Consider the following 27,355-nt stretch of genomic DNA (forward strand, 5'->3'; position numbering starts at 1 on the left):
CATTCCCGTGGTCTTATGCGCCTTCCTCCTCCTGTCAGCCTGTGGTTTGTGTTATCAACGTGGTACTTGGCTACAACTCTTCTCTTTTCCCTCGACACGATAAGACTTCTCTCGGAAAGACCCTAGACATGCTGTCGTTGACGCTGAGGCAGTTTGCTCGTGTAAGTACCAAGCGTTGAAAAGTCTGTCGCTTTTCTTTATAAAACATAGTTCTCGCAGTTAGTAGCGTGAGACGTAAACACGAGTGTTCAGTTTCGAAAAGTGCAGTGCAGCAAAAAAGCAAGAGAGCAGGCTTCTTCTTTCCCTTTGACTTGAGCTATTGCCTTTTTTTTTTATACAAGCCGATATACAGTATATTATTTGTCCCAAGAGCCTGTCAGTGAAGTGGCTGTGGACTAAACAAGCTTTGATCTGCGAAGAAGACAGTTGTGGGGGTTTTGCTGTTAAAACACGTGTGACCTGGACGATTCAATACTGTGCTTATCCAGTGCAATAATGGCACATGCGTTATGGCTGCCAGGCGCCCAGGCTCTCTCAGGCTGTGCCGCCCGTCCTCCTTTGCCGAGGTCTGTGTGTGTTGAGCGCCGAGACGTGGCACCGTCTCCTCTGCAAGAGCCACTGCAGCAACTTTCTGCTCCAGTAGTTTCTTCAGCCTCTTATGAGCTGCTACTCAGCTCAGTCCCGCTCCCCCCAGCTGCACTCAAGGTGCTGATGATACCGCCGTGGTTATTTCTTGCTGAACTGATATCGATTTGTTTCTGCTTTTACAACTAGTGGGTAGTTGCGAAACTTTGTACCTTGTATCGATCGACTTCGTTATATAACCTTTTTTTTTTCGCGTGCTGGAAAAGTGAAAGTTGACGATTAGTTTCCTCGCTTTGACTGTAAATCTATATCTTCAGTGAGTCCATGCTGTATGAATGTGAGCTTTCTTTATATAGAATAAATTAAACGTTAGTGCTTTTGTACTGCGGGACTGCGTTTACCTGGATTGGATTTTTGCCGGCTTCCCAACAGCTGAGTGCACTTTCCAAGTTGGCACCTCACATGATGCAACCGCAGGCGAGCAGTTTCATCATCCTGAATCTTAAAAACCGCGGCTGCAAAACTAAAGAGAGTAAAAAAAAAAAGATCGTGTCGGCGACCCAACTTAACTAGTCGTAACTCCTTGTCAGAATTAGGAATTGGCGGTTTAGAAAGTTCGCAAAGTTTTTTTTAGTTATTATATTTTAAAAAGTGCTTACGTGTACATAATAATCTGATTCAGACATCATTAAGTGTTAGCTGTTTTTATTCCGGAGTTTTGTGGAGGGTTACTTTGTGATTTACTTTTGCCTTTATCGTCAGGCGCTAATGATCTATTTTAATGTGAAGAAAATTAAAATAGATGGTCAGTGTAGGTCATCAGCGTTTGGACCAGTGGTATATTCTACAGTTACAAAAGACACAACAGAGGTAAAGCCTACTCGAGTATAATTACATCACAAGACTTAGAATCATTTTCAAATTGTGCTGGCCGACACAAGCCGACCAAAAGGTGTTGGGATAGTCCAGCGATATGGTCTACAGCTGTCAAGAAAGAAGTTCACCTGAAGAAGGCTCCACGGCCGAAACGCTGTGTTTTCTTTCTTCTTTTTTTTCAGCATGGAATAAACCTATTACTTGTTCCTTCAAGAAAGAAGTTGGGTCGGTCACTTTCGTCCAGTAATGATTCTGTTTGCCTTACAGAGATGCGGGTTCCCTTCCACAGCTGGTGTTGGTCTAAATCTGATCACATCTCGCGTTGTACTCCATCCGCAATAAAGTCTTGGATATTAGTCTGAATATGCATCGTTACCAGGTTTATGGGTCTCTCTGTGAATTGGGCCCAGGTCTGCTGGCAGTGGGCTCCCTCTTGGTGTTGATCAGCCTCGTGTGCTGCTTTCTGCGCAGTTTAAAACCACAAGAGTGTCATTTGTAAGGGGAGCTGCCAGAGCGTCCTTGAACCGTCCGCATGCGACAATGTTTTATCCCGCTGCGCTGACAGGAAGCCAGGTAATCGTCTGTAATGAAGTGCGCGACCTTGTGAAAAATATACTGCCTTGTTTTTTTTTATGTGTTTTTCTGTCGTTATGCGAGCCGCGCGCGGTACTGCTGCAGCACAGGCCGGTGTAATGAATGATGTCTCGGGACTAAGGGAGCCCGTTTCTCCAGCTCCTCCCCCCCTCCGTGTGTCCCAGTGTCCTTACCTGTGCTGCGCATGTGACACCGTGGGCGTTGGAGGGGGGCCTGATCAGAGGGGCTGGCAGCTCACCACCCCCCCCCCCCCCCTCCAGCCGAAGTTTGTGGAGGTTAAGAATGAAGGAGGGGTGAAACCAGGCACCTCAGAAGCCTTGAGGGTCTGGTGATCATGCTGGGCATGTGTCTGTGTCTTCGCCCCACTCCAGGTTGTTCCAGAGCTGGGAGGCTGTGGAGTCTGGCGCGTGCTCCAGGCTTCCTGTCCCGCGATCCGGTTCTGGTTCGGGGGTGCGTGCTGGCTTGCCCAAACCGGGTCCGGATAAAATCCGGGCCTTAGCTGGGGAATCGGGGCTGAAAAACGGCGCGGAGGCAGTCCACACCTGAGCACGGGCCGGTCCTACAGAAACCTCACTGTGTGTGTGTTTTTTCCTGGTTTGGCTTTGAAGAGAACAGGAATTGCAGGGAAAAAAAAAACAGCTGTTCTAGTAATGTACCTGTTTCCAAGTGCTGTTCCAATGCACCTGTTTCCTGCTGCATTGCCTTATTCCAGGATAAACGCCATAGTGGGGATGGGCTGTAAAAGGAGCTGGGAGACTGATCATTCATTAAATGCAGGACTGAGCAGCAGCAGCCAGCACTGCCTGACTGTCATGACTTGGGCATGTAGCCTTTGTAACCTATAGAGGCCTTCATTATCTTGAAAAATGTGCATGGCGGGTTGACCGCAGAGCAGGGGTGCACATTCCCAGTCCCGGAAGGCCTGAGGTTTTTCTGGTCTTCATTCCATCTGAGCCCTTCATTACCTAATGGGACCCCTTATTTGTTTAATTGGACAAGTTGAAGCCTTGCCCAGTTGTGGAGAAGCTGAAGATTTGTAGAGACCCTGTAAAACCTGCTGGGCACCAGCCCCTGGGGAGCGGAGTCGGGCGCCCCCTGCTGGAGGGGGGAAGTTACAGTTCCAGCTGTGGCTTGGCTGCTTTCTTGATAAAAGGGCCTTCGGGGGTGCTTCAGTCAGGAAACGAGACCGTCCCAGAGCAGAGCTGCCGGAAGAGCGCTGTAACTGACGTTACAGGCGGAGATTGAAGAGAGCTGCTCTCTGGTACACAAGTCACCTTGAAATCAAGGGAGCCTGTGGGGTCCTGCTGGAAGAGGTGGGCAGCCTCCCTCCCCCAAAATGTGCACATGCTCCCAGATGTTGATTTGTACCCGGGATGGGCAGAGTCTGTCTTCGATGGCTGAAAGTTAGCGATTGATTTAAGGCCTAAGCTGAAATCCCAACAGACCCATTGAGTTATTGGTAATTGTTTGGAGATGGGCTGAAATCCCCTATGTAAACCGCAACAAAATACCCTCCTGGATATAGAAAATGTTTGTTGTTTTTTTTAAATTGTTTTTTTTTTTAAAGAAGGCTCAGCTCTCCAAATTGACCATCGCGTGCTCGCCTGTCAACAAAAAAATAAGTTACACTGTTCCATAGGGTGGATCGCAAAAAAAAACCCCACTATAAGCTACCTGTAAATGCGATTCGTTTATAGATCCATTAGCTAAAGGCTTTGTTTCGATTCTTAACTCTACTGCCCCCCTCTTCGAAAAAAGCCGGGGGAGCAGTTGAGTGAGCAGTCATTGAGGAGAGCGGAGCAGCTCGCCTGGTCTAAACAAGGCCCGGAGAGCAGGTCTGCTGTGTCACGCCCTGTCCCTTGTCCCTGCGCCCTGTTCCTCTGATTCGGCACGCTGTGCCGTCTGCATGTCTCCACACAACTGACTTCCAAATCTGCTGGATTTTTCTTCGCTGCCCTCTAGCTGATTCACATACAGTAAGAGGTTTCTTATGGAGCTTTAAAAAAGGCCGTGCTTTGGCCCAAGTGATAAGCTAGCGAGACTCCCCCCCCACCCGCAGTGAGACGAGACGAGAGGAGAGATGGATCTGGGAGTTGGGTAGGAGAAGGGGGTTCCTTGGGGTGGTCATTGGACACACTGCACACACCCTTGCTTTAGGCTCTGACCTTCAAAGTTGCCTTTTTTATAGTTCATTTTTTTCCAGAAATAACTTTTCCTTTTGAAAAAAGACATTCATGTTAATTAAGTTCACGTCGAATGATTTTTCCACTCAGCTGTACTGAGCTGATTGATTTTTAAAGGCTTCGATGCCATGTGCTCTAGTAGAAAGTAGAAGAGAGACTCCTAATGTCTAGTTTTTCCTTTTTTTTTAGCATTTGTTGTTTGGAACGAAACTAAAGTGACAATCCTAATAGGGAACAGGAAGTATATCATTTCTAGCTATAACCCCGAACCTCAAGGACTGTGTAATGGGCTCGAGTTTTGATAAATCTAATTATAATAAGTGCAGATGAAAGGCGTTGTGATTCACATGATCAGGAATTTCACTGAACCCAAAAACACAAGACACTTAACAAACGAGAGGAGACTGACCCATATGCAGTAGCTTGTCTGGCTGCTAGTAACTGATCTAAGAATCTCGGTCGAGCTGTTCTTTTAAAAGGTGCCAGGGGTTCGACTGCATAGAGGAATGGCTTGTTCCTCCTGTTCTCAGTATTATTAAACACACTTCTCTATAGTTTCTGCTGGTGCATTCTGGTTCATGTTTCACTGTTCTGGAACTTCGAACTTGCTTATGAAGACGTCCACTGGGTTGTGTCTGATTCCCCTTGTAGTCCTCTGTGTGCGAGATCAAAAAGATTCAGATCCTGACAGTGGAGGACATTCCTAAAGTGTCCAGGAATGCATCTGATTCTTCATCAGCCTGGATAACGTTTTGGGCCAAATCCAGCAAATGTATTCTTCCAAATGGACGTGTCCCTTCATGGTTTCAAACTGCACTTTTGACTGTGTAGTTGATACAATAGTTTTACTGCATACCAGAACTCTTTGTTATTGTATTATTAGTAAGATGGCACTGTCTTTTGGCATTCCTACTTCGGGATAGTGCCGTACGTTTCCTCGGTTTACAAACAGCACTTGACTTCAACATCCTTATATTAAATTTCTTCTTTTTTCATCAAAGCAGAATCGCTGTTGTGGATCCGCATCACGCATTAGTGCAAAAATGGCAGCAATCTGAAACACATTGACATAAATACATATTCATGATGTCAAAAAAAAAATAGTGACCCAGATCATGCTGTATCAAATATTCCATTAAAATTTTAAAGACCAAGTCCACTTAGATTTTGCAACTTTAAAATCTTTTTTTTTTGTAGCACATTTCTTACTCAGGGGGAGACATTCTGTGCCAGTGCAGTGTATTTTATAATTTTTTTTAAAACCTGTTTAACATCAAATATTCAGGTCTCAGATCAGTGTCTTGGATAAATAGAGGGACAGTGGAACGTCCCAAAATCGTCACAATGCGTAACTTGCAGAAAATACCTTTTCTGCGCATCACATTTCTTCAAGATGAAACTGTGTGTCAGGTTTTTTTTTTGTTACTTTGTCTTTGCATGGAAAAAACACTTGCAGAAAATGTCGTCTTTGTGATTTTTTTTTTAAAAAGGTGATGACTCTGTGCACGTGCAGTTGGGTCTCAATCCAAGGTTCAGAATCTGATGGCGTGGCACGCTATGCTGATGGTGTGCAGAAGTCAGCCATCGGAGGTCACGTTGGCCGGGAGGACTCGAAAGATTAGTTGTGATGCTTGTGCGTTTTCCTATTTGATCCACTAGGCTTTTTAATAAAAAAACAAGAAGATGGATTGCTGAATGATGGTCAGGCGTTTCTCATCAGAAGCAGCCTGTCAGGTGGACTTTATTACTGGACACGCTGTGGGTTTGCATACTATATATGTGACATTCTCTGCTGCCTGTGGATTTTGCTCCTTGCTATAGTATTGTTTCACTTTGCAATCAAAAGGACTATTTGTAACCAAGGGGCTCCTATTACTTTGTGACAGGTGAGCGGAATCGCCTGTCAGTCTGACTGATGAGCCTGGCAGTTGTCAATTCTCCTAGGTGTTTTTTTATATATATATTTGCTTTTTATTGTCGTTGCTGGCAAAAAGGCTGATTATTGTTGGCAGGAGTCCGAGTGACAGGCCTCATTTGTAAAAAACCCACTCCCGATTGGAGTTAAAAAAAAACAACGCAGCAGGGAACCTTGGCATGAACCTGTTGGTTTTAATTTTGTTAGTTTTTCAGATTTTTTTAAACTGGGATTCGCACTTTGTTTAACCCTTTGGGGGTCACTAGATTTAGATTAGCTGGTGGTGGGCATTGAGAGAGTATTCATAAACCGCTTTTGGCAAATTTTTGTTTTGTGTCCCTGATCTGTACCAGCAGGGCTGTCGTGCCAGCTGGAGGACAGAAGCCCTGCCCGCTGTGATCTGCAGCCACGCTGGCGCCTGGCCAACAGTAGGGGTCGCTAAGGAGCCACAAAGCCCTGGACGCCTCCACTACTCCATGCTCTGACCAGTCATTCACCCTGTAAACCAGGGCTTTCCAATCCTGCTCCCTGCTGTCCCAGTCTTTCCCAGTTTCTCCCAGACTCCTCTCTGGGTGGGACCAGTCCATCATGGAAATTGCCCCCCAGCAATGCAGGTCCTCACTGGCGCAACTGGAGTAAAGGCTGCATCACCTTAAGCTTCTAAAAATGGTCATAGCATACCTCTAACTTTTAACCGTTAACTTCTGGTAGTGTAAGCAAATAAGATGACGGTTTTAATTAAAGCTTTTGGTTCCAGTGGGTAGGAAGTTAACGCGTCGGTGATGTCTTCAGAAATCGGACCATGCAAGCCTTTGTAGCTGAGCAGCAGTATTTCAGATTTTCTTCTGAAATCCATGGGGAGCCTGTACAGGTACATGCAGTTTTCTTCTAGTTAAAATGTGAGTGTTCGCCGTCGTCACGGCCCTTTCACAAATACACAAAGAAGCACGAACCTGCGGCTTTTCTCAGTGTGGTGAGCATGTTGGTGCTCCTCGGACTAACTCTGAGGTCCGACAGTGTTGCAGGCACCTGCATTGCCGCAGTGGGAGTTTAGGCCGACGAATGGAGCGCGGCCGCTCTGTGTCCCCACGGAAGGCGCAGACAGCAAAGGACAGTTCCCGTCAGAAGTTAATGACCCATGTGATTTAGCTTTACAAAATGTGGCCAGCCTGTCTCCCTGCGCTTCTTTGATCTGTCGGGCTGGCTTGCGAGATTTCAGGCCTTGTTAAGTCCGGACAGCTTTCAGAATAAGGTGTCACCTGCTGTGGATTAATCTGTTAACCTTTCCAATCTTTCGCCTTTAGACCTCTGGCCCAGATTTGCCTCGGAGCACAAGAGGAGAGATTGAGTGAGCTCTTGAGAAAACAAAATAGGTCCACCTGCCTGAGGCACCATTTCACACTTACACAAAGTCCAGGACTGGCTATGAAAGAGCCGAACCAGTATCAGTCTGTCTGGACATTTCAGCTGTTGGCATTTTTTTAAACATCTAGGTGTTGTGCATTCTCGTCATTATTTAAAATATTGTCCTCAGGCACAGTTTCACAGTCAACCCTGACTGCTTCTGTTTTTTTTTCCGCTTATTACTTTCGGAGTTAAGAGATCACTGCAGATCAAGGTCACTTAAGCTGTCCTCTCTTGAACAGAAAATTAAATCGTGGTGGGTTTTGAGCTCGGCAGAACTGAGAGATAGTGCAGGCCTGTGCTTTAAGCACAATGCACCGTACTGTTGCAGAACAGGGAAAACAGAAATCCCATGTAGGGATTTCTAATCGCTCCTAATTATGTTTTTAATTGGTTTTTAATAACACAATTAAATGAAGTTATACATCACAAGTGCGTATACAATCATGAGCACAGACTTCTAGGGAAACGGGAGCTCAAAGAGAAATGTTGCTCTAAGTTTCCGGGAAATATCGGCAAGACTCCCATTGGACAGACATGGCTGTTATCTGCCTCAGGTCGGTTGTATTTCGTTACCTTGGTGAAACAGAAACCCAGTACGTTTCATTTAAATTTGACACATCTGTGCACATTTCATAAAAGCGTCGAAAATGATCTTGAAATATACATCTTTCCTCTGGATTATGAAAGAGCCGGCTTGTCCTAAACTGTGGCATGGAGTGAACTGCCCTGCAATGGGAGTTATCTGTTCGGAGGCCCTAGAAAAGACTTTGTACCTGTGGGTCTCCTTGAAGTGCCAGCCCTCCTGAGTCCCGTGTTCAGGACCCAGAAGATCAGGGGCAGACCCTCTTCTGTTATTCCAGCATTCATCTGCACGCATGAGGCTTGGATTAGAGTCGGGATGAAACTGGCGAGTGGATTTTCCTGCTGCATCCTTTTAACCTCCCATCTTAACGTATCCCGGGCTATCCCACCCTCCCGTCACCAGCATTCCCTCCTGATCCTCGCCGCGCTCCCACGGCTGTTGGAAAGATGGGGCTGAAAGGAGAAGAGGTGGGCGGGGAGCTCACAAGTTCCCCGGACTTTGTGTTTTCTCCTAATAAAATTGTAAATAACGCTGGGGTGCCTTGATTTGATAAGTGGAAATGCTGAATGTGGACAATGAAGTGCACTAAAGCTCCCTGGAATACTGCTGATAGAAGCATAATTAGCCGGCAGTGCTGTGCGTATTGATATCTTGAAGACTGCCGCGGCTGTTCTAATTATATTATATTAAAGGATTCAAGAGGCTAAAGATTAAATCTGTAATTTATAGGGCTTTGCCGTAGTGTTGCCAGCTGCCTTGCTTAACCTAGGGCTGTGCAGAGGGGGGACTTTGCTCTCGCTGTTGGATTAGACTTTGGCTTGCACGGAAAACCATTGTAGGGTATCGCAGCAGGTTTATTTCGCCTGTGCGTTCACCATTTGCTTGCAGAGAAACCCAGTTTAAAAGACGTTTTTCCTTTAGTTGCCTGTGATATGTTATTGTTGGGGAGGGGGTGGGGGGGTTGTTGTGTGTTTTTCCCATTCGCGCAATCCTGCTTGTCTGGATTACAGCAGCGGGCTCTGTCCCTGAAAAGAAAAATGGCTTTGATTCGCGTAACAGGTGCTGTATGCTGTGGCTGTGTTGCCAAGCAATGAAATTATTCCTTCTTTTTAAAAGAACGTGCAGGAGTAGTCGATCCTCCCTCCCCCCCAGTTTCATTCTTAAATTGTATTCATCTTGTTAGTTGTCCATTAGCTCCGTTAATATTTCCTGTTCCCTGCTCCTCTGGGAGGCTGGTTCCCAGCTGGAGACCCGGGTGTGATATAAAAAGTATTCTGGGATACCTTTAAGGTTATGTTCACCTCCGTTTACCAAAGCTAGGCCTGCCGATCACACCCCACCACACACCTGGACAGGTGAGGCTCACTGAGCTCAGAGGGTGCAGGCGTCCCACCACCTGGACAGGTGAGGCTCACTGAGCTGAGAGGGCTCACAGGCGTCCCACCACCTGGACAGGTGAGGCTCACTGAGCTGAGAGGGCACACAGGCGTCCCACCACCTGGACAGGTGAGGCTCGCTGAGCTGAGAGGGCGCACAGGCGTCCCACCACCTGGACAGGTGAGGCTCACTGAGCTGAGAGGGCACACAGGCGTCCCACCACCTGGACAGGTGAGAGGGTAGCAGTGAGACCTATCAGTCACACCTTGATTAATAGGAAGCAAACACAACTTTAAAATAATTTAATTGGATTGCAAAATGGATTGAACCCACATCCAAGGTCCTCTCCTTTTGTTAGTAAGTCAGGATTGTCTAGGGCAGCTGCTAATGTTGCCTGTCGTCCCATGAGTGGAGAATCCCCTCCCAATCTCCAGTTCTAGTTAAGTGTGCAAGCCAGTGTTTTATAGTCTTATGCATTGTAGAGCCATCTACCTCTTTAAGAGGTTTGAGCCAGTGTGGTTTCTTAATTAAAATCTAAGCAAAAGTTGCCATTAATCTCAGTCAAGTTGAGAAATGCTGTAGCGCGCTTGTGTACGCTGTGCTAGATTTTGCCGTTACAGAGCAGCCTTCCGTCTCCAACATGGTTAACAGTGGATTGTCTCTTCTGGCTTCCTAATAAAACACAGTAAACGCTTCTTGGAAAGAAATCTGAAGGAGAAGAAAAATAATATTACAAGTGCCCAGCAGATTTCCTGTTGTTTTTTTCCTTTTTTTCCCCCCACTAATCTACAGTGACATTTTCAAGCAGATCACAGCAAGGTTTTAGAGTTCAAGAAAAAAAATAAAAAGGTGGTTTTCTGTCCTCCGTTTCTTCAAGCCTGCAAATCTTGTGAAAATGTCAGCTTTAACGGTTTCATTAGGCATCCTTCAAATGCCAGAATGGGTCGTTTCCTTTCAAATTTAATTTCTTTTTCATATTTTCATAGTGGTGTGGCGTATTGGGGGCTCCACTATAGTAGGGGCTTCATTTTGGGGGGCTTGGTATAGCAGGGGCTGCAGGCAGACGTGGACTTGGGTGGAATGGACCCCCCAAATTATGGCATTGCGCCCCCCCCCCCCCAAACACACACACACACACACACACGACGACAGCCCATTTACTGTAAAACTTACTTTCAAAGTTTGAGACGATGCCAAACAGCCCAAACAAGTGAGCGTGACTGAGTGGAACGGTTTGAAATTGGAGGAGGTGTCATCGGCGTGTCTCCTCTTGGTGAACCGCGGCGCGCACTATCGTTGGAGCAGTGGTGCGCGGAGGCATCCGAAGGCGGCTCTGAAGGGGTGGGTGCTTGGGTGTGTGTTGTGTAATCCGGCCCGCCTGGTGAGCCTCACTCTCCCCGCCGTGTGTGTTTTCCAGCCCTTGGTGCGCCGCCTGCCCTGTGCCACCGTGGCCGGCGCCCGCGGTCAGCACGCCCAGCCCGTGGCCCAGCGGAGCGAGGGGCCGCAGTGGACCGGACGGGAGAGCCTGGCCGCCGACGACCCCGAGATGTGGGACCTGGTGCAGAAGGAGAAGGACCGGCAGCTGCGCGGCCTGGAGCTCATCGCCTCGGAGGTAACGAGTCGCTTTCCCGGGTACCCATTGGGCAGATGGGTACGGTACTGGCATGGCATGGCGCCACCTGCTGGAAAGCTAGGTGCAGTGCTGCATGAGGGAATGCACGGATGAGCCGCCAATTTCAAGCCCTTTTTCGGTTAATTTCTTCCGTCAAACAGTCTGAGTTTGGCATCCAGATTCAATAGTGGAGGAATGGTGATGCTTCCAGCTTGCCGTAGCAGTTCAAGACAATACCAGCATAAAAATACTTGCCACGTGCTCCAGTATTTTTTTTTTGCCATTGCCAATAGGTTTGCTTAAAATATGGCATAATTGTGTGATTCCCTGCCGAAGAAGACCTCACACCTTTGTGCTGTTCCTTTGGCAATGGGGTGCATCAGTAAAGGGCATTAGCCGCTGCGCTTGATTGAGTGAATTTCCCCCTTTTATGTGGTCGTGGAGTTGACGTATTGTGATGGACAGCATACGGCAGAAGCCGTTTCCTGTGTTGTTGCCCCCGAGATGCAGGCCCCGCTAATTGCCTCGTTTCCCTGAGATCTTGCGGCGTGAGATTAGCATATTCCTGAAGGGCAGAAGCACGCAGGAGCTGCTGGCTTGTCTCGGCGCGCGCTAGCTGCGTCTTGGGGAGAGTGGGGGGCCGTTCACACAGCGGGTGGGCGGGTGAAGGGGCAGGGCTGCCCGCTGGTTCCCTGACAGCCTCCAGACTGGTGTCCTGCTGACCAACCCTGCCGGCCCCGTCCCCAGCTTTCCTGCAAGGAGTGTGCACTCCGGCTTTCATACAGACGCAGCCATGCAGTCCCCAGGTAAAAGGCCTCATAAGGAAAACTTTAAAGTGAAAGCAAATGCGGTGTGAGCAGAGCTCTGCAATGTATACACCATGCTGCAGAGAGTGTGAGAAACCCAGACCAGGCCAGGAATAATGAAATTCCACGTGTCAGATCAAATCACACCCGACACCATCATGTAATGATGTCAGATCGCACGGGTTTGCGCTGCGCCCCGTCTTTTATCTTCTGGTTGATTTGCCTCCTCAGATCTTCTTTTAAATCCCGCTTATCTTTTCATACAGATCATTTTAATGTGCTCATCCGCAATCCTTAGCAGAGCCTGGAAGCCACGTTCTCCAAAATATGCGCGCCCGCGTTCTTAAAACCGCTTTAATGTTCTTTTCCAAAAGCAGAAAATCGCATGCTGAAGATTTGCCACGTCGCCAAAATGCTTAAGAGCATGGCACCTCTGAAGTGTTTCTATCTGGTTTTCCATCTCTGGGAGTGTATTAATAAAGTGCTGTTGCATTTTTGTTATCGGGGCTTTTGTGCTGTTACAGGTTCTCCACTGTTAAAAACTGAAAAATTTGTGTTTCTTGAAATAAGTTCTAGTGGGGAAAAAAATATTTTTTATTAAATATTTTTATTTTATTTTTATAGTTCTCGAAGTTCAAAGAAATCCTTCCGTTCATTCTTTTTTAAAACTTTTTATTTAAGTATGAAAGGATTTACAGGTAAATCATGTGTGAAATAAAGTAATTTACTGCGTTCATTTTACAGTTAAATTAAGTTTTTTATGTAATTAATTATTTGCATTGTCCCAGCATAGGGAGGTTACATAGGGAAGCCCAGTCGGCTTGCATAGTCCATCTCGTCCTTGCATAGTGTCGTTGCCCGAGGAGTAGATGCCTCACCGGTCACTCTCTGCTGAATAGCAGCCTTGTATTGTGTGCAGGGCCGTCCATTGACCCCCCTCCCGCCCCCTTTGGCCGGGCTGCGGGCAATCTCGCAGACGCCTGGCCAGGACCCTCTCCATCAAGTGCTGCTGATGGGCCTGGCAGTTTAATGAATGGGTCAGCGCTGACCCTGACCCTGAGACGGGCTGACTTGAATGTATTACCGCTAAGAGTGGTGATCGTTTAAAAAAAAAAAAGTTATCTTTGTTTTGTTTTTTTTCTGATCTTACTTTACCCCACCACCAGTTCTCCCGCCCTTGAGCCAATGATGAACGATTCTAAAACCTCCTTCTTTTTTTTCCCCCTTCCCTTTGTCAGAACTTCTGCAGCAGGGCTGCCCTGGAGGCCATGGGCTCTTGTCTCAACAATAAGTATTCAGAGGGATATCCGGGGAAGAGGTGAGCCCGCCTAGCATGCATGCTGCTGCACAGCAGGGCCCCCTGGGATATACGTGGTGGCGTCACCACTGTAACAGGTCTGCGGTGCTGCTCCTGGAAGGCTGGTGTGTCTGTGGCATATGTAGGCTTCTTTAAAGCACCAGCACCTTAGAAAGGTTTCTTAAATTGGTTCGAGTAGGTAGCTGTATCAGCTTGCTTAGGCTGCAAAGGAACAGGTAAAGGTTTATTCCATGCGGAAAAGAAACGAAACGTTTTGGTTCCACCCGAAGAAGGCTCCACAGCCAAAACTTTGTGTTTCTTTTCTTCTCTTTTTTTTCTGGCGCAGAATAAACCTTTACTTGTTTCATAAATTGGCCAGGTTAAGCTAGTAGTGAGCTGGTGTAGATGAATAGCCGTGCTGGGTGAACGTGCATTAACACTCAGATCAAAAACCCCGACAGGCCTGGCGTGACTGAATGCCTGCTCCATGGTGCCTCCTTCACCCTGGATCGCTGCCTTGCACTGTGCAGCACGTCCCCAGGCCTGCACACCAGTATGCAGTCGCACCTGTTTCGGCCCTGTGCTGCCAGGCCTGCCACGCGGGGGACTGAGATGCATGGGCACTTTGAGAACCGCCTCTGTGCAAATCGTTATTTTTGGCTGCTGATCTTGTCCTTCTCCCTTCGCTGCGTCTCAGAGTCATAGATCAGCCTGCAACACACAGCTAGCCCGGGAGAGAGAGACTGTGTTGCAGTGTGGGTGATCATTGGCATATAAATGAAACGACGCAGAAAGACCTGGTGGTCCTGCCAACCATCTGTTGTTGATAAACTTTTAAAAACCAAGCCTGTCTAGGCCTTCGCCTCTCTCCCATGCTGTGCCTCTCTGCCACAGTACACAGCCCTCCTCTTCCCAGTAGAGAAATAGAAAACATTGTCAACACAGATTCCCTTGCAGATTAATACCACACAAGCAGGTCTGGCCTGCTCGTCTGTGTGGCAGAGACAGGGGTCTGATCGTTTGATTATAATTTTTTTTTTTGCTTGCATGTCATCGGGGTTAAGCCAAGAACAAATAAATAAAATAAAAGGGAATTAAGAATATTATCAAATTTAGCTAAATCCTCTTGTTTGACAGACCCCATTAAAGAGAGGATTGGATTTATAAAGCAGGCGACTTGAACTGCTTTAATTCCTCTTAAATGCTCATTTTGGGAGAATCCTTTTTTCAATAAATTCAGCCCCGGCACAATGGCGTGCCTGCAGGTGGAGGAGAAGGAAAGCCTCCGACTGCAGAAATGTAATAACACGCAAATCGGCTTAGAGCTTCAGTCTTGCTTCAGGAGTGGCAGCAATGCCAGGATTTAACTGACACACTGAAAGCCCTCTGATTTATTTTCCCTTCTGCTCCTCCTGAACCCCCAGCAACTTACCTGCAAGCCTTTTGTTTGGCTCAGACTGATAAATGTAATCCTCTGAGCCTTTTTAATTTGCGACCTGTGGCCCCTCTCTTTACATATGCATGCTGGTGTGGCCCTCTCCCTTTTTCCTAAACATGTTAGAACAGTCCAGGAAGGAAACAGAAACGCATCCCGGAAGTCTCAGCCTTTATTTCTCCTTTTTAGTTTCTTCTTACAGCTTTTCTCATTTTTTAATCTCCTAATTTCCCTTCTAGAAGGGTTGTGAGGAGCTGTTGCTCAGAACATGTTTTCGTTAAATGCTAAGTGGCAGGACACCATGAAGTTTGTGCTTTTAAGAGAATGTGTCTGTTTTTCACAACTGAGATTTTTACCGTTGAAGGTGTTTTGTAACTGATCTGTGCTGGTTTCCCCACCTCCTGCCCTAGATGTTCCCTCCCTCTCTTTGCCCCACCCCCACAGACCCCTCCCCTTATCTCCAAACCCCTCCCACGTGCCCCGCCCTCTTTTTGCATCTCACGCCTTTTTTTTTTGCCCTGGCCAGGTACTACGGTGGCGCGGAAGTGGTCGACCAGATTGAGCTGCTCTGCCAGAAGAGAGCCCTGGAGGCCTTTGACCTGGACCCCAAATGCTGGGGGGTCAACGTGCAGCCCTACTCCGGCTCCCCTGCCAATTTCGCCGTGTACACGGCCGTCCTGCAGCCTCACGACCGCATCATGGGGCTCGACCTGCCCGACGGTGGCCAGTTAGTATCCCCTGCTGTCGTTGTCCCTTGGGTGTACGCAGGGCCGTCTCAAGGGGGGGCGAAGGGGGCGGCCTCCCATGGCCCCCGCGCCAGCCAGACACCCCCAATCCCCAATCCCGCTTCACACGCACATAAAAATACATATTTTAATAAAGCTCCACACAAAACTATTTTAACTCGAAGTGAAATCTAAAGTAAGTGGGAGAGCAGATGCTTTATTCAGAACTGGAGGCCTGTCCTACACTAACTACACTACATCATAGGCCCTGGGCTGCCAGCTAAAAGTTATTGCAGCACAACTCAACTAGCTTGGGAAAAAAGTGAGCCGGTGAGAAAATGGCGATCACAAGCAGTGACAGGGCCAGATTTAGAAAATACTACAGCGGGTGCGAGAAAAGAAAAAGGAAGCAGAAGAGGGAGGATGCAAGCAAATGTGGCCCTTAAAGGGTCTTTGGAAAGGTTCGTTGTAAAAACCGGGAGCAAGGAAGAAACGGACACAGGCAGTGATCTCGACGAAGACAAGGACGCATTGAGACACCTGATGGTAGCGATAGCATTAGCAACAACGGCGATTAGTAGTTCTGCTCGGTTCTGTATGTCTGTTTGACCAGGCTAGTTAGGCAGCTATTTCATCACCTCAACGCTGCTCCCTGCCGCCAACACTACACACAAGAACCTGCCCACCCCTTGAGACAGCCCTGGGTGTGCCAAATACAGAATTATTTCCATAACTGAACTATTTCAATTCAAAGCAGGCTAGATTTCTTAATCCCTCAGAAAGATGATTTGTTTGTCTGAAAAGATGAGGTTCAAATGGCAGTTAGAGGGGTTTAGTGTGGGGCGAAGCAGGGATTCAGAGTTTAGATGGGGGTGTCGGTAAGGGTGGGAGTTCAGATGTCAGCTGGGGTTCAGAGCTTAACTGGGGTGTTGGTGAAAGTGGGGGTTTCAGAGCCCAGTTGGGGGTGTCGGCAAAGGTTAGGGTGGCGGTGAGGGCTGGGGTTCAGAGGACACTTGAGGGTGGCGGTGAGGGTTGGGGTTCAGAGGACACTTGAGGGTGGCGGTGAGGGTTGGGGTTCAGAGGACACTTGAGGGTGGCGGTGAGGGTTGGGGTTCAGAGGACACTTGAGGGTGGTGTCGAGGGTTGGGGTTCAGAGGACACTTGGGGGTGGCGGCGAGGGTTGGGGTTCAGAGGACACGTGGGGGTGTCGGTGAGCGTTCGGGTTCTGAGGACAGTTGGGGGTGGCACCGAGGGTGGGGGTTCAGATCTCTGAAAGTAATTCTTCTGTCTTTCTCCCCTCAGCCTCACTCACGGCTACATGTCTGACGTCAAGAGGATTTCAGCCACATCTATTTACTTCGAGTCCATGCCGTACAAGCTGAAAGTGAGTGTGAGATGCTCTATCGATTTGTAATTCCCCTTCTTGTCATGTGTCCAGACTCGGGGCCCTAGAGAGAGACCCGGCTGTCCTTCTTAGCTGGCACGCTGTCAGGGCCTTGGGGGGTGGGGGGGCGCGTCCGTGCTCTTCAACCGCGCGGTGATTGAGGTGCCGACAAAACCTCACCGCCGCGGAACTAATAGAAAATCGACAGGCTGTGGCCCAGACCGCTTTGTCGTGGAGGAAGAGGTGTTTGATGGAGTGGAGGGATCAGTTAATATACCGTGGAGCTGAGAAGACACTGGATAAATGCTGCAGAGGAGCACCAGCTGTTTTTTTTTTACCGTTTTTCTTACTGCCCCTTATCTACCTCTCTTCCAGCTTACTGTCATCTTTTTCAGTACCTTCCAACTTACAACCTTAAGGGGTTTTATAGCACTTTCACAGCTTGTTTTCTAAGAAGCAAGAGGAAACCTGTCCCCGCTGTAAGTCAATAAAAGGCTCATAAATGATGCATGTGAATCTTAAGAAGAGTGGAAATTAATTAGTGGTCAGTTATTTTTTTTTTCTCCAAAATGATTATTGATCAGGGCAGCACAATGAATATTGCTGCGATGCAGCGCTTGAGCCTGGGCTCAATTCTGTGTGATCTGTGTGGAGTTTGCATGTTCTCCCCAGGTTTGTATAGGTTTCCTCCCACAGTTCAAAGACATACTGGTAAATCAATTGGTTTCTAGGAAAACTGGCCCTGGTGTGAGTGTGTGTCTGTGTGTTCTCTGCATCCAGGGTGTGTGTCCCGGTTTGCCCCCTAGTGCTTCCGGGGATAGGCTCTGGGCCACTGACCCCGAACTGCATATGAGGTCTATGTGAAAGGGGCATAGTGATGTGAATTGTTGATCACTCTAGGATTACTTCATATGATTCATATGAGTTGTAAAATTATTTTTGCTGTGCTATGGGTAGAAGGAGGGTGCCCTGCAGGCACTGAGTAGGAACGGTGAAAAGATGCGTGTTGAAAAACTCTGTCCTCCTTGCTGTCTCTCACCCTGGTTAGATTGTTGACCAGTGCCTATTGTCTTTTCTGGGCCTAGCAGTATGCCAGATAGTACTGTGCTTGTCTGTGTCCCAGGGGTGAGGTACTGTCGTCTTGTGTGGTGTTGTAGCAGTGCCTTCTCAAGGCTAGCTGGTGTCGGTGTGGCTCAGGGCAGTGAGCTTCAGGGCCAGCTGGCTGAGTGGGCTCTTCTCTGGCTCCAGGCTCAGCAGGGCCTTGTGGTGGTAGGAGATCTAGTAACTGCTTTTTAGGTGTAGCCACTATTGTATAGCTCTCTTCAGTCTATGAATGAGCAAAAGATAGTATTCTAATTTAACCCTGCACATGTTTGCTGGTTTTAATTTGGAGTATATTTTAAAAATTGGTGTTTCCAATTTTTAGAGAAGAAGACGGACTGTGGTGATGCTTCTCACTCTAGTTCAAGTGAAGACTTTCCCATCCTATACCATCTGTGCTTATGTAGCGGACTCTTTTGTTGCTGGTGAAATAAGAAATTCCCTGAGACAGATGAGATTCAAATGATTTTCATGCTTATTAATACGGTTTTTAATTTGCTATCCATAATGAACTTGTCTTGCCATTGCCACTGCCACTTTTTCATGAAGAGGTGCTGATAGTGTGCCTCTGCCTTATGAAACCTGTTCTGTCAGCATGCACTGTCTCATGCTTTGAGCCCCACAACGCTCGCAGCTGAATAGAGGCATTACATGGAGGTCTGCTGCAGCTGTCGCTTGTAATGCTGCAAAGACCAAAACAGCCCACCAAGACGAAAGAGATTTTGGGTGGCAAACTAGGAGGCCCTGCTGTGCCTGTTGCTTTCCAGGGTAGACTCCAGCTGCGCCGCGACCCCTAAATTGGAAGAAGCGGTTAGAAAATAGTTGGAAATAGACCCTGGAACCAAAACTGTCTCTCAAGACTCATGGTTTCCTTAAGTTTACTTGCTGCCCTTCAGCCCTGGGGCCCTGGGCTCAATTCCTGAGGTGCTGTCTGCGTGGAGTTAGTATGTTCTCACTGTGTTCGCATGGGTTTACTCCTGGTGTGCTGGTTTTCTCCCAAAGTCCAAAATCATACTGGTAGGTTAATTGGCCTCTGGGTAGATTAGCGCTGGTGTGAGTGTCTGTGTCTATGTGTGCCCTACCTTGTGCCAGCTGCTTGCTGGAAAAGGCTCTGGCATCCCCAAGACCCTCTATGGGACAAAGCACTTGGAAAATGGGTGGATGCAAAGATTAACAGAAATGTAAGTCCCAGGGATGAAGCATCCCCCCGCCCACACTGTGCAGTGGTGTCACTGATGCCTGGTTCTGTGCCATTTCAGCTCGAGACCGGAATAATCGACTACGACCAGCTGGAGGTGACGGCCCGACTCTTCCGTCCCCGGCTGATCATCGCGGGAACCAGCGCGTACGCCCGCCTCATCGACTACGCCAGGATGAAAAAGGTGCTGCGTGCTTTTCCATGGGTTTTCCTAATTTTTCCCTCGCTGATTTCTTTGTTTACTTTCCGCTGATGGAGCAGCAGCAATAATTTGTTCGGCTCATTGGCCTTGTCTCTGCAACACACTATGTTTTGCTCATCATGCCCTGGTTTTTCTGGCATAAACTGATAAAAAAATCTCCCCCCCCTTTGCTGCTGTTGAAAGCAATAGGGCAGGGGTCTCTGTCCCTGGTCCTGGAGAGCCCTATCTAGAAGGTTTTAGTGGTCAGCCTTAAATCACCCATTCATAAAGCCCTGGAAAGTGTTATTGTGATGTGTTCAATTTAAAGAATTTAAAAAGAACTTAGCCCTGCTTTGTGCCTGTTGGTTGCTGGGATAGACAAAATGGTTGGAAAAAGAATGTGGAACCAAAATCATCCAACAAGGCTCAAGGTTTCCTTAAGTTTACTTGCTGTTGGATCATTAACTTACTAGTGTTTTTGGTCTTCTGCAAGGTGACCTATAAGACCTAACGGGACTGACCTCTCCAAGCTGGAGAATCCTGAACATAAGACATTGTGCCCATTTGGTAGTTTGTGCAATGTGGATTTAAATACCCCAGCAAGCAGGGCATTATAGTATTCAAGAGAAGACAAAACTAAAGTGTTGTGACCACCTATTTCTGAAAAAAGGCCAGGGTATTGGCGAGACTAGGAAGCTTGTTCCATACTTCCACAATTCTGTCTAAAGTAATGCCTTCTGTCCTGATGAAAGGATCTCATGTAGCCATTTCTTACAAGAAGCTGGGATACCGGCTTCAGCAACAGGACTAAGAAGTCTGTTCCGCACCCCCACCACTCTTTGGGTAAAGATGTATTTAAAGCTGAGAGCAGGAGGGTTATTTCCACGTCCTACATCTGCAGCAGGGAGAGCTGGTCTCCTGTGAGTGGAAGCATACACATGTTGATGAAATTGAAGGTGAAAACTCTCCATCCTGATAGATTATTTTTGCATTCAATAGAACGGCTTTACAGGCATGGCTGGCTGCTTTCTCTCCAGGTTCGAGGTTTTGCCACAAGGGCAGCAGGCTTGACTCTCAGTTCCCTGCAAGAAGACATGCCAGCATTTGCACTGCTGTCACTTGAAAAGCAGCTTGCCCTACTGGATGTCAAGAGCTCTTTCCTCACATTAAGAACCCATTATTTTGCTGCATCTCATTCTGATGAACTGCATAATAACAGGACTTAATGCAGCAAGGAAAAATGAATAATATTGATTAAGAGGGGTTGGGATGGGTGTGCAGGCCATTATTCTTAATTGGATGCTTAGAAATATGCCCAGTGAAATGTTTGAATTTTGTTTTGTTTGTGACAAGGTTTATTAGCACTGGGGTGGAAACATCTTAACTGGAATACGACCTGAATATGCTGACTGGCTAATAGGCCTTTTAGACTGAGCGTGCTCAGACAGGGATGGCAGTGGTTAGCACTGCAACCTCACAGCTCTGGGGCCCTGGGTTCAAACCCGGACTTGAGGTGCTGTCTGCATTGCAGTCTGCCTTTATATGTTGTATATCCGTGGCAGACCTGAGGATTGTCTCTTGATCTGGGGAGTGCATTGCAGCTTTGGGTAGTTGCACACAGTGATGTTAAATGTCTTGTCTTGTACAGCTGCTTGTGCTGCCAGATGAGCTGTGGGGTTAACCCAGTCCCATTCCTGCTCTAACGCTGCCGTTCGAGAACAGACTTCAGGTGCACAAAGCAGAGCTCTCATTCTCCAGCTGTTAGCTCTCTAAATTCAGGCATTCGGGTGGAATTAGGAAAAAGCCTTAGCTTTAGGGTTAAAGAATGGATTAAATAGGCGTCAGAACCACAATCGTCCAGAGCAGTTGTCTTAAAATCTATCTCCAGTATATTTGCATTCTTATTGAAAAATAACCTCTGCTTCTTGTTTTTTTTGTGATTTTATGCTTTCTTTTTCTTACATTCTCAGATTCACTGCTGTCTTTTGCAGCTGTTTTGTTACCTGTGCATGTGTTCTCTGATCATTGCTTGTCTCTTTCCTGTTAAAGCATGTCCTGGTCTGTTGCTCTCATCCCTCTGCAGGTGTGTTCGTCTTCTACCTGTGCAGGTGTTCAGTGATTTTCTGCGTGATGAAAACAAACTCTGGGTCTCAGTTTTCATTGGTTACCTGTGCAGGTGTGTTCTGAGCTGTCTCCGTTACCTTGTGCAGGTATGCTCTGACGTAAACGCGTACCTGCTGGCGGACATGGCTCATATCAGTGGCCTGGTGGCAGCCAAGGTGATTCCCTCCCCGTTTGAACATGCTGACATTGTCACCAGCACCACACACAAGACCCTCCGTGGAGTCAGGTGAGTGGACAGTGTTGGGGGAGGGCGGGACTTTAAAGAGAAAGTGTACAGTTGAAAAAACATGATTCCTGTCTTTGACCTGATCATAGCCAGACTCAGCTGTGTGGGCTTGAGACCATTCAGAGACTAAACTGCTGCAGGTGGTCCTTGTAGCCTATAAGGGACACTTCCATGGTCATTAATTCATGTATAATTAAGAGAAGTTAAAGGTGTTTTAAGAGAGGGTCATGTTTCCTTCCATTAAGCTGTTCATGGCCATACCTGTCTGGTTAAGATGAGGTGATTGTTCCATCTTTCCCCCACTGCTTTGTTTACCACCTGTTCGCCTGATCTGGCCAGATCTGGGGAGCTGAGCAAGGCCAGGCCTGGTCAGTCCCGAGACGGGAGACCTGTACCAGGTTGCAGCTGTCAGTGGTGCCTGTGGTCAACAGCAGTACCTTGCTTTGTGCAGTCATGTACCTGACCATTCAGACAGCAGCGTCAGACTGGGGTCAGGCCAGCGAGCTCCCACAATTTCCGTAGGCTGACCCCAGGCATTCCACTGTGTCTGGCACAGGTCCGGGCTGATCTTTTACCGGAAGGGGGTGCGCTCCGTGGACAAGAAGGGCAAGGAGGTGATGTACGACCTGGAGGACCGCATCAACTTCTCCGTCTTCCCCTCGCTGCAGGGCGGCCCGCACAACCACACCATCGCAGGGGTGGCCGTGGCACTCAGGCAGGTCAGTCTGGCTCTCCGCCTTGGGATCGGCAAGGGTGCTGGGGATTGTTAAACACAAAATCCTCTTCCCAGCTATAGGGCTCGGGCTGCCCCTCTGCGATCCAGTACAGTCCAGGCGTTTGATCTGAAAGAGTGTTAAAATGTTTCGTGCTCTGGGGCTCCTGCACTGGCGGTGTTTGAGATAAGAACTCTGGGAAGGAACGTCAAGTCCTGCGTTCGTCACCCGGTGAGCGGTGATTGGAGGGGAACTGGGGCGCTGTTTTGCATTTGAACTCTTGTTAAGGACTGCATTACATGCAGTGGTTAAAAAAAAGAATCGGGGTGGTTTTGGAGACTCTGCTGCTGTTGAAACTTCCAGCTTTTTAGTGCTTTTCATTAAGAGGAGGGCTGTTTTTAAGCAGTAACAACATGAATGATGGTGGTAATCTGAATAAATTAATAATACTGGTAATTATAACTGAAATGGAAGGCAAGTTGGAAAAGAACCAAATCCAAATAAAAATACACAGCTGTCACAATACCCATCAGTACATGGACAGGGGTTAATGTCTGTATTCAGTGCCTGCAGATATGGATAAAATGTTGAATAAAGATGTACACTTGAAGTACCTGTGCTTTAGTTCTGTGTCAGATCTTTAAATATTCCCTCAGCAGACGGCAATCCAGAGGCACAAAAAATTCTCCCCTTTCACCTCTGTCTTCTGTCTCTCCCTGTTTCCATGGAAGAACATGCTACTGTTATTTTTATTCACATTATGTGGATAATAGTGTTGTTTGTTTTGAATTAGACCAACGCTTAGTCTAGGCTCCCCTACTAAGCTTCAATGGAGGCGGTACCGCAAGGAGCAATTTGCAATTACATCCTGAAGCCAGGAGAGTAAACGGTAAACCCTCTGAGGGATCTGAGAGGGGGGGGGGAGTGCGGAAAAGAGGGGAAAGCTGATTGGATGCCTCGGGATTTTCCGACAGTTGAGTGTCTTTGTCGGATCAGAGGTGTGACTGCGCTACAGAAGAATCGAGGATGAGATTTGAACGATCATTCAGGGAATGTGAAAAGCCCTTCGCTGTTAGACAAGATCCTTATCTGTTTAATCCAACTAAGCCATGGACTAAGCTGAAGTGCTGCCAAGACTGCCTTTTTTATTGTCAGGTTAAATCGTTTTGCCACCCCAAAAAATAAAGTTGAACACCAACCAGAGGGCACAAGTGGAAATTGTGTAGAAGTGCCTTTAAAACAGAAAGCACTTCTTTATTCAAAGGCTTATGAAAGTGTGGAACAAACTATTGTTGAATCTGATATCCAGCTGTTTCCTCAGAGAAGTCAAGATGAGATCCTTGAATCGGTTAACTACTGGCGACCAAATTAGCCGAAGGAACAGCTAAAGGTTTATTCCACGCTGAGAGGAACAGAAAAGAAACGCAGCATTTTGGCTGTGTAGCGGGATGGCATCCTCTTGTCTGTAACCTTTCTCGTCTTATGTTAGAAAAGTCTTTTCCTAGTTTTCATTCTCAGGAGCATGTTCAGATCTTAAGAGTCTTCTCTCTTGATTGACAAACCCCCACCCTTCCTTGTGTTTCCAGGCTGCCATGCCCATGTTTAAGGAGTACTCTGCCCAGGTCCTGCGCAACGCCAAGGCCATGTCCAACGCCCTGCTGAAGAAGGGCTACACACTGGTGTCAGGTACCAACCACAGCTGGGCGTTCTAGTCTTGTAGGGGGACCCCATGATCCCAGAGCGGAAGAACCCTAACGGCGTTAACAAAGTCTGACGATCTTCAGAATAAACAGTGACACATAAACCAGAGGGCTCAAGTGGAAACTACGGGAGACGCTCGTTTAAAAACCAAGAGCTAGAAGCACAGAGTGTTGTGGGAGTGTGGCGTACGGAATGGGATACCCAGCCATATTGCTGAAGCTGATACCTTGGCGTCTTTCAAGAAACAGCTGGATAAGATCCTAAATTAGCTACCAACTCAAGAAAGGTGCTGGACTTGGAGAGGCCATGCTACCGTTTGGTAGACAGTAGTTGAACGGTCCGATGATCGAATCACATTCACAGCCTTATGATAAGAGGAGGAGCTTGTTTGCGTAGCATGTACTGGGAAACTTCGCTGACTACACAGAGGGGAGGGGAAGGGCAGGGTCGGGCCTGTGAGGGGGCGGAGGAGAGGAGCGAGCTGAGTGGCATTTGTTGTGGGTTTTTTTTTGCAGGCGGTACAGACAATCACCTGGTTCTGGTTGACCTGAGGCCAAAGGGGATGGATGGCGCCCGGGCAGAGAGGGTGCTGGAACTGGTGTCCATCACTGCCAACAAGAACACCTGCCCTGGGGACAAGAGTGCCCTCACCCCCGGGGGGCTAAGACTGGGTATGATCTGCCAGGCATGCTGGGAGTGCAGATTTTAGTTTACAGAGAAGACAACTAAAACCGGGACTTTGTAGGTCCCTGAGAACAAAAGGGGAATTAGTCAGAAGGTAACTAATGGATACAAATCTGCAATACCGGTCCTTGACAGCCACCGGGCCTTTTGCTTATCATTCCAGCTGAGCACCTAATGACTTAATTAGACCTAATTATTTTGTTAAATTAGAACTTGAACCTTTTCCAAGTCTTTGCTTGTTGACTATTCAGAGCAAAGTTCTATGACCTGTGGGGCTGTGGCTCTCCTGCGAGCTGTATGTGCACTACAGAAGGGTAATAAAAAGCCTTCTGTCAGCATGTGATCATTAAGTTTAGAGCCAGAACAAAAGTAGTTTTGAAGGGAAGAAGGTAGCGGTTCTATTTCCAGTCGCCCACGATGGGTTAGAGAGGAGAACCGGCAGGGTTGAGTGTCTTTAACTGGAGCAGGGCAACAACAGGCTTGGAGGTCACCCATCGATCTTCAGTTCTTCCCCCACTGCGTTCTCATGTTAGTTATCATGAATGTCCCGTCTGTGCTTGCGGCGTACCTGCCCCATACCTGCAGTGACATACCCCTGTTGTCCACGGCTGCAGGAGCCCCGGCTCTGACGTCCCGACACTTCAAGGAAGCGGACTTTGAGAAGGTGGTGGACTTCATGGATGAGGGCTTCCAGATCGCAATCGATGTGAAGAAGAAGACAGGTGAGGGACTCGGCAGTGGTGCAGCAGGGTAAGGGGTGGGGGGGAGAGGGGGTATTTAGGGACCTTAAGTCAGCAATATTAGCAGCACCACATTCCTATAATCACAGAAACCCAAGTCCTGATGTTAAAAGTAGTGTTGGTGCACCTCTTTCTTATGGGAATAGTTTAAACAAGCACAGCAATTTTTTTTCAACACTATCTCCTGGTCGTAAAGTGAGATCAAATTACTCATGTTAACATCTGCCCCTTTAATTGTTAAAACGAGGGTACCCAAGCCACATTTGTAAGCAAAATGCCTGCTTCTTTTGAAATAATTGATATCTATGGAACTTGTAATTATAAAACCTTTCTTTTTTTCTTGCTGATGGACTGGCTAGGTTCAGGAAAGCGATGCTGTTCTGTTGTCAGGTCAGAGAGAGAACGCCCAATCTGCAAAAGCAAGTGGGAAGTCTTGTTGGGGCTCTTCAAGTTTTTTCCCCATTTCTTTCCACTCCAGCCAAGCTCCAGGACTTCAAGACATTCCTGCTGCAGGACCCCGAGACCAAGGCCAGGATTGCAGACCTACGGCAGAGGGTGGAGCAGTTCGCCCGCTCCTTCCCCATGCCTGGGTTCGAGAGTCACTAACCCTCCCAGCGAAGAGGGAGAGAGAGCGCAGTCGGGCACAGAGCCAGCCCCAGTCACCGCAGACCCCAACTTTCTGATCAGAGAACAGATAAACCAGAATTCTCCACCTGATTGAATCCTTCCCACTTGATGGAGCTTGAGACTGAACACTTCAGCGCCACGTCTTATATTTCTACAGTTCCGTTCTCGGGCAAACGAAAAAGCATAGTTACACTCCTTTCCTGTTCAGAAGGCCTGTTGTATTGTATTCTAAAGGAGCTGTATGACGCCAACGTCCTGCAGAAAAACAACCAGATTAAGTTTTGGAGAGGTCATCAGCTCTTGTATAATATGGTCACATGCATCTCTAATCCTCCAGAGCCTGATGGTTATAGCTTCAGGAAAAAAAAAAGTATTTGACAGTATTAATTTACTGTTTGAGCCAATGAAAGACGTTTGCAGTTCTGCAGTCACCGTGGTTATTTAAAGGTACCAGTTAATTACACTGGTTGGCCACCCTCAGAGGTGAGAGTCTGGCACCTTTAGTGCTCCAGGCCCCAGCTGATGCTCTGGAAGAGAGCCCCTGCTAACCACCCAATATGTTTCACTCATGTAATTGTCCTTGCAGGATGACTCAGGACAAAAAAAAAAGTAAATGTTTTCCAGTTTCTTATTCCTTGTGAATGACTTGTTGTGAACTTGAGTTCAGTCCAGGTTTATTGTGTCTTAATCTTTGTTTTACCCCCCCCACCTTTTGGCAAAAGGTCCATTTACACTTGTAAACGTAAGTCATTGATTGCTTAAGGTCCCAATCGCATATTGAGTTATTTAATGTGATGCAGTGGGGCAACACATCCTTTATTCTCTGAAAGAACAGTACACAGCCTCATCCAGTGGGCGCAAGTTTCAGAAAAGGGAAGATCAGGTGCAGTAGATTTGCTGGGATATGGGGTCCTGCTGCGATATGTTTTAGGTCCATGCCCGTGCTGAGCAGTAGGTGTCTGTGGGGAGTCCCCTCTTGTGAGCTGGAGAGTGTCAGCTGCACACTTTTAATATTTCAGCTTCGCTTCTTTTCTCTAAGAACAGCATCACCTCCTGCAGGCTGCAATTATCCAAGGGGCAGCTGCTGCACAGGAGGAGAGGGGCTGGAGGAGGGACCCAGCAAAACAAATGTGAGCAGGAGAGAGTTATATAGAAGGTATTTATAGTGTTTTCAGGAAACCGTGTTACAGAGAATTACAAGCTAGAGTAGCAGAGGTGAAAGTCTTTGGTTGCTGTCATCCCTCCAGAACCTTCATTAGAAACTCTGAAGGGCAGATTTTC

The 27,355-nt window shown here is 47.5% G+C and overlaps 1 protein-coding gene across 1 annotated transcript; it reads left to right on the plus strand.

The window, feature by feature from the left end:
- Positions 1-26,705, plus strand: shmt2 (serine hydroxymethyltransferase 2 (mitochondrial)). The gene is made up of 12 exons (XM_088633612.1): positions 1-161; positions 10,938-11,132; positions 13,177-13,256; positions 15,197-15,397; positions 16,698-16,779; positions 19,140-19,262; positions 21,470-21,609; positions 22,166-22,328; positions 23,909-24,008; positions 24,539-24,694; positions 25,322-25,429; positions 25,926-26,705. Exons 1-12 carry the CDS (start codon positions 129-131, stop codon positions 26,051-26,053), a joined length of 1,509 nt encoding a protein of 502 aa, XP_088489738.1. The 5' UTR covers positions 1-128; the 3' UTR covers positions 26,054-26,705.
- The last annotated feature ends 650 nt before the right edge of the window (positions 26,706-27,355 follow it).

This window comes from Lepisosteus platostomus, chromosome 1, assembly GCF_059453375.1.
Source record: "Lepisosteus platostomus isolate fLepPlt1 chromosome 1, fLepPlt1.hap1, whole genome shotgun sequence".
Taxonomy (NCBI): Eukaryota; Metazoa; Chordata; class Actinopteri; order Semionotiformes; family Lepisosteidae; genus Lepisosteus; species Lepisosteus platostomus.

Excerpts from the sequence above, each read along its gene's own strand:
- shmt2 (XM_088633612.1), top strand. The coding sequence starts at position 129 with ATGCTGTCGTTGACGCTGAGGCAGTTTGCTCGT. Across the intron at positions 19,263-21,469 it reads ACTACGCCAGGATGAAAAAG|GTATGCTCTGACGTAAACGC; the intron begins GTGCTGCGTGCT and ends TACCTTGTGCAG. Across the intron at positions 21,610-22,165 it reads AAGACCCTCCGTGGAGTCAG|GTCCGGGCTGATCTTTTACC; the intron begins GTGAGTGGACAG and ends TGTCTGGCACAG.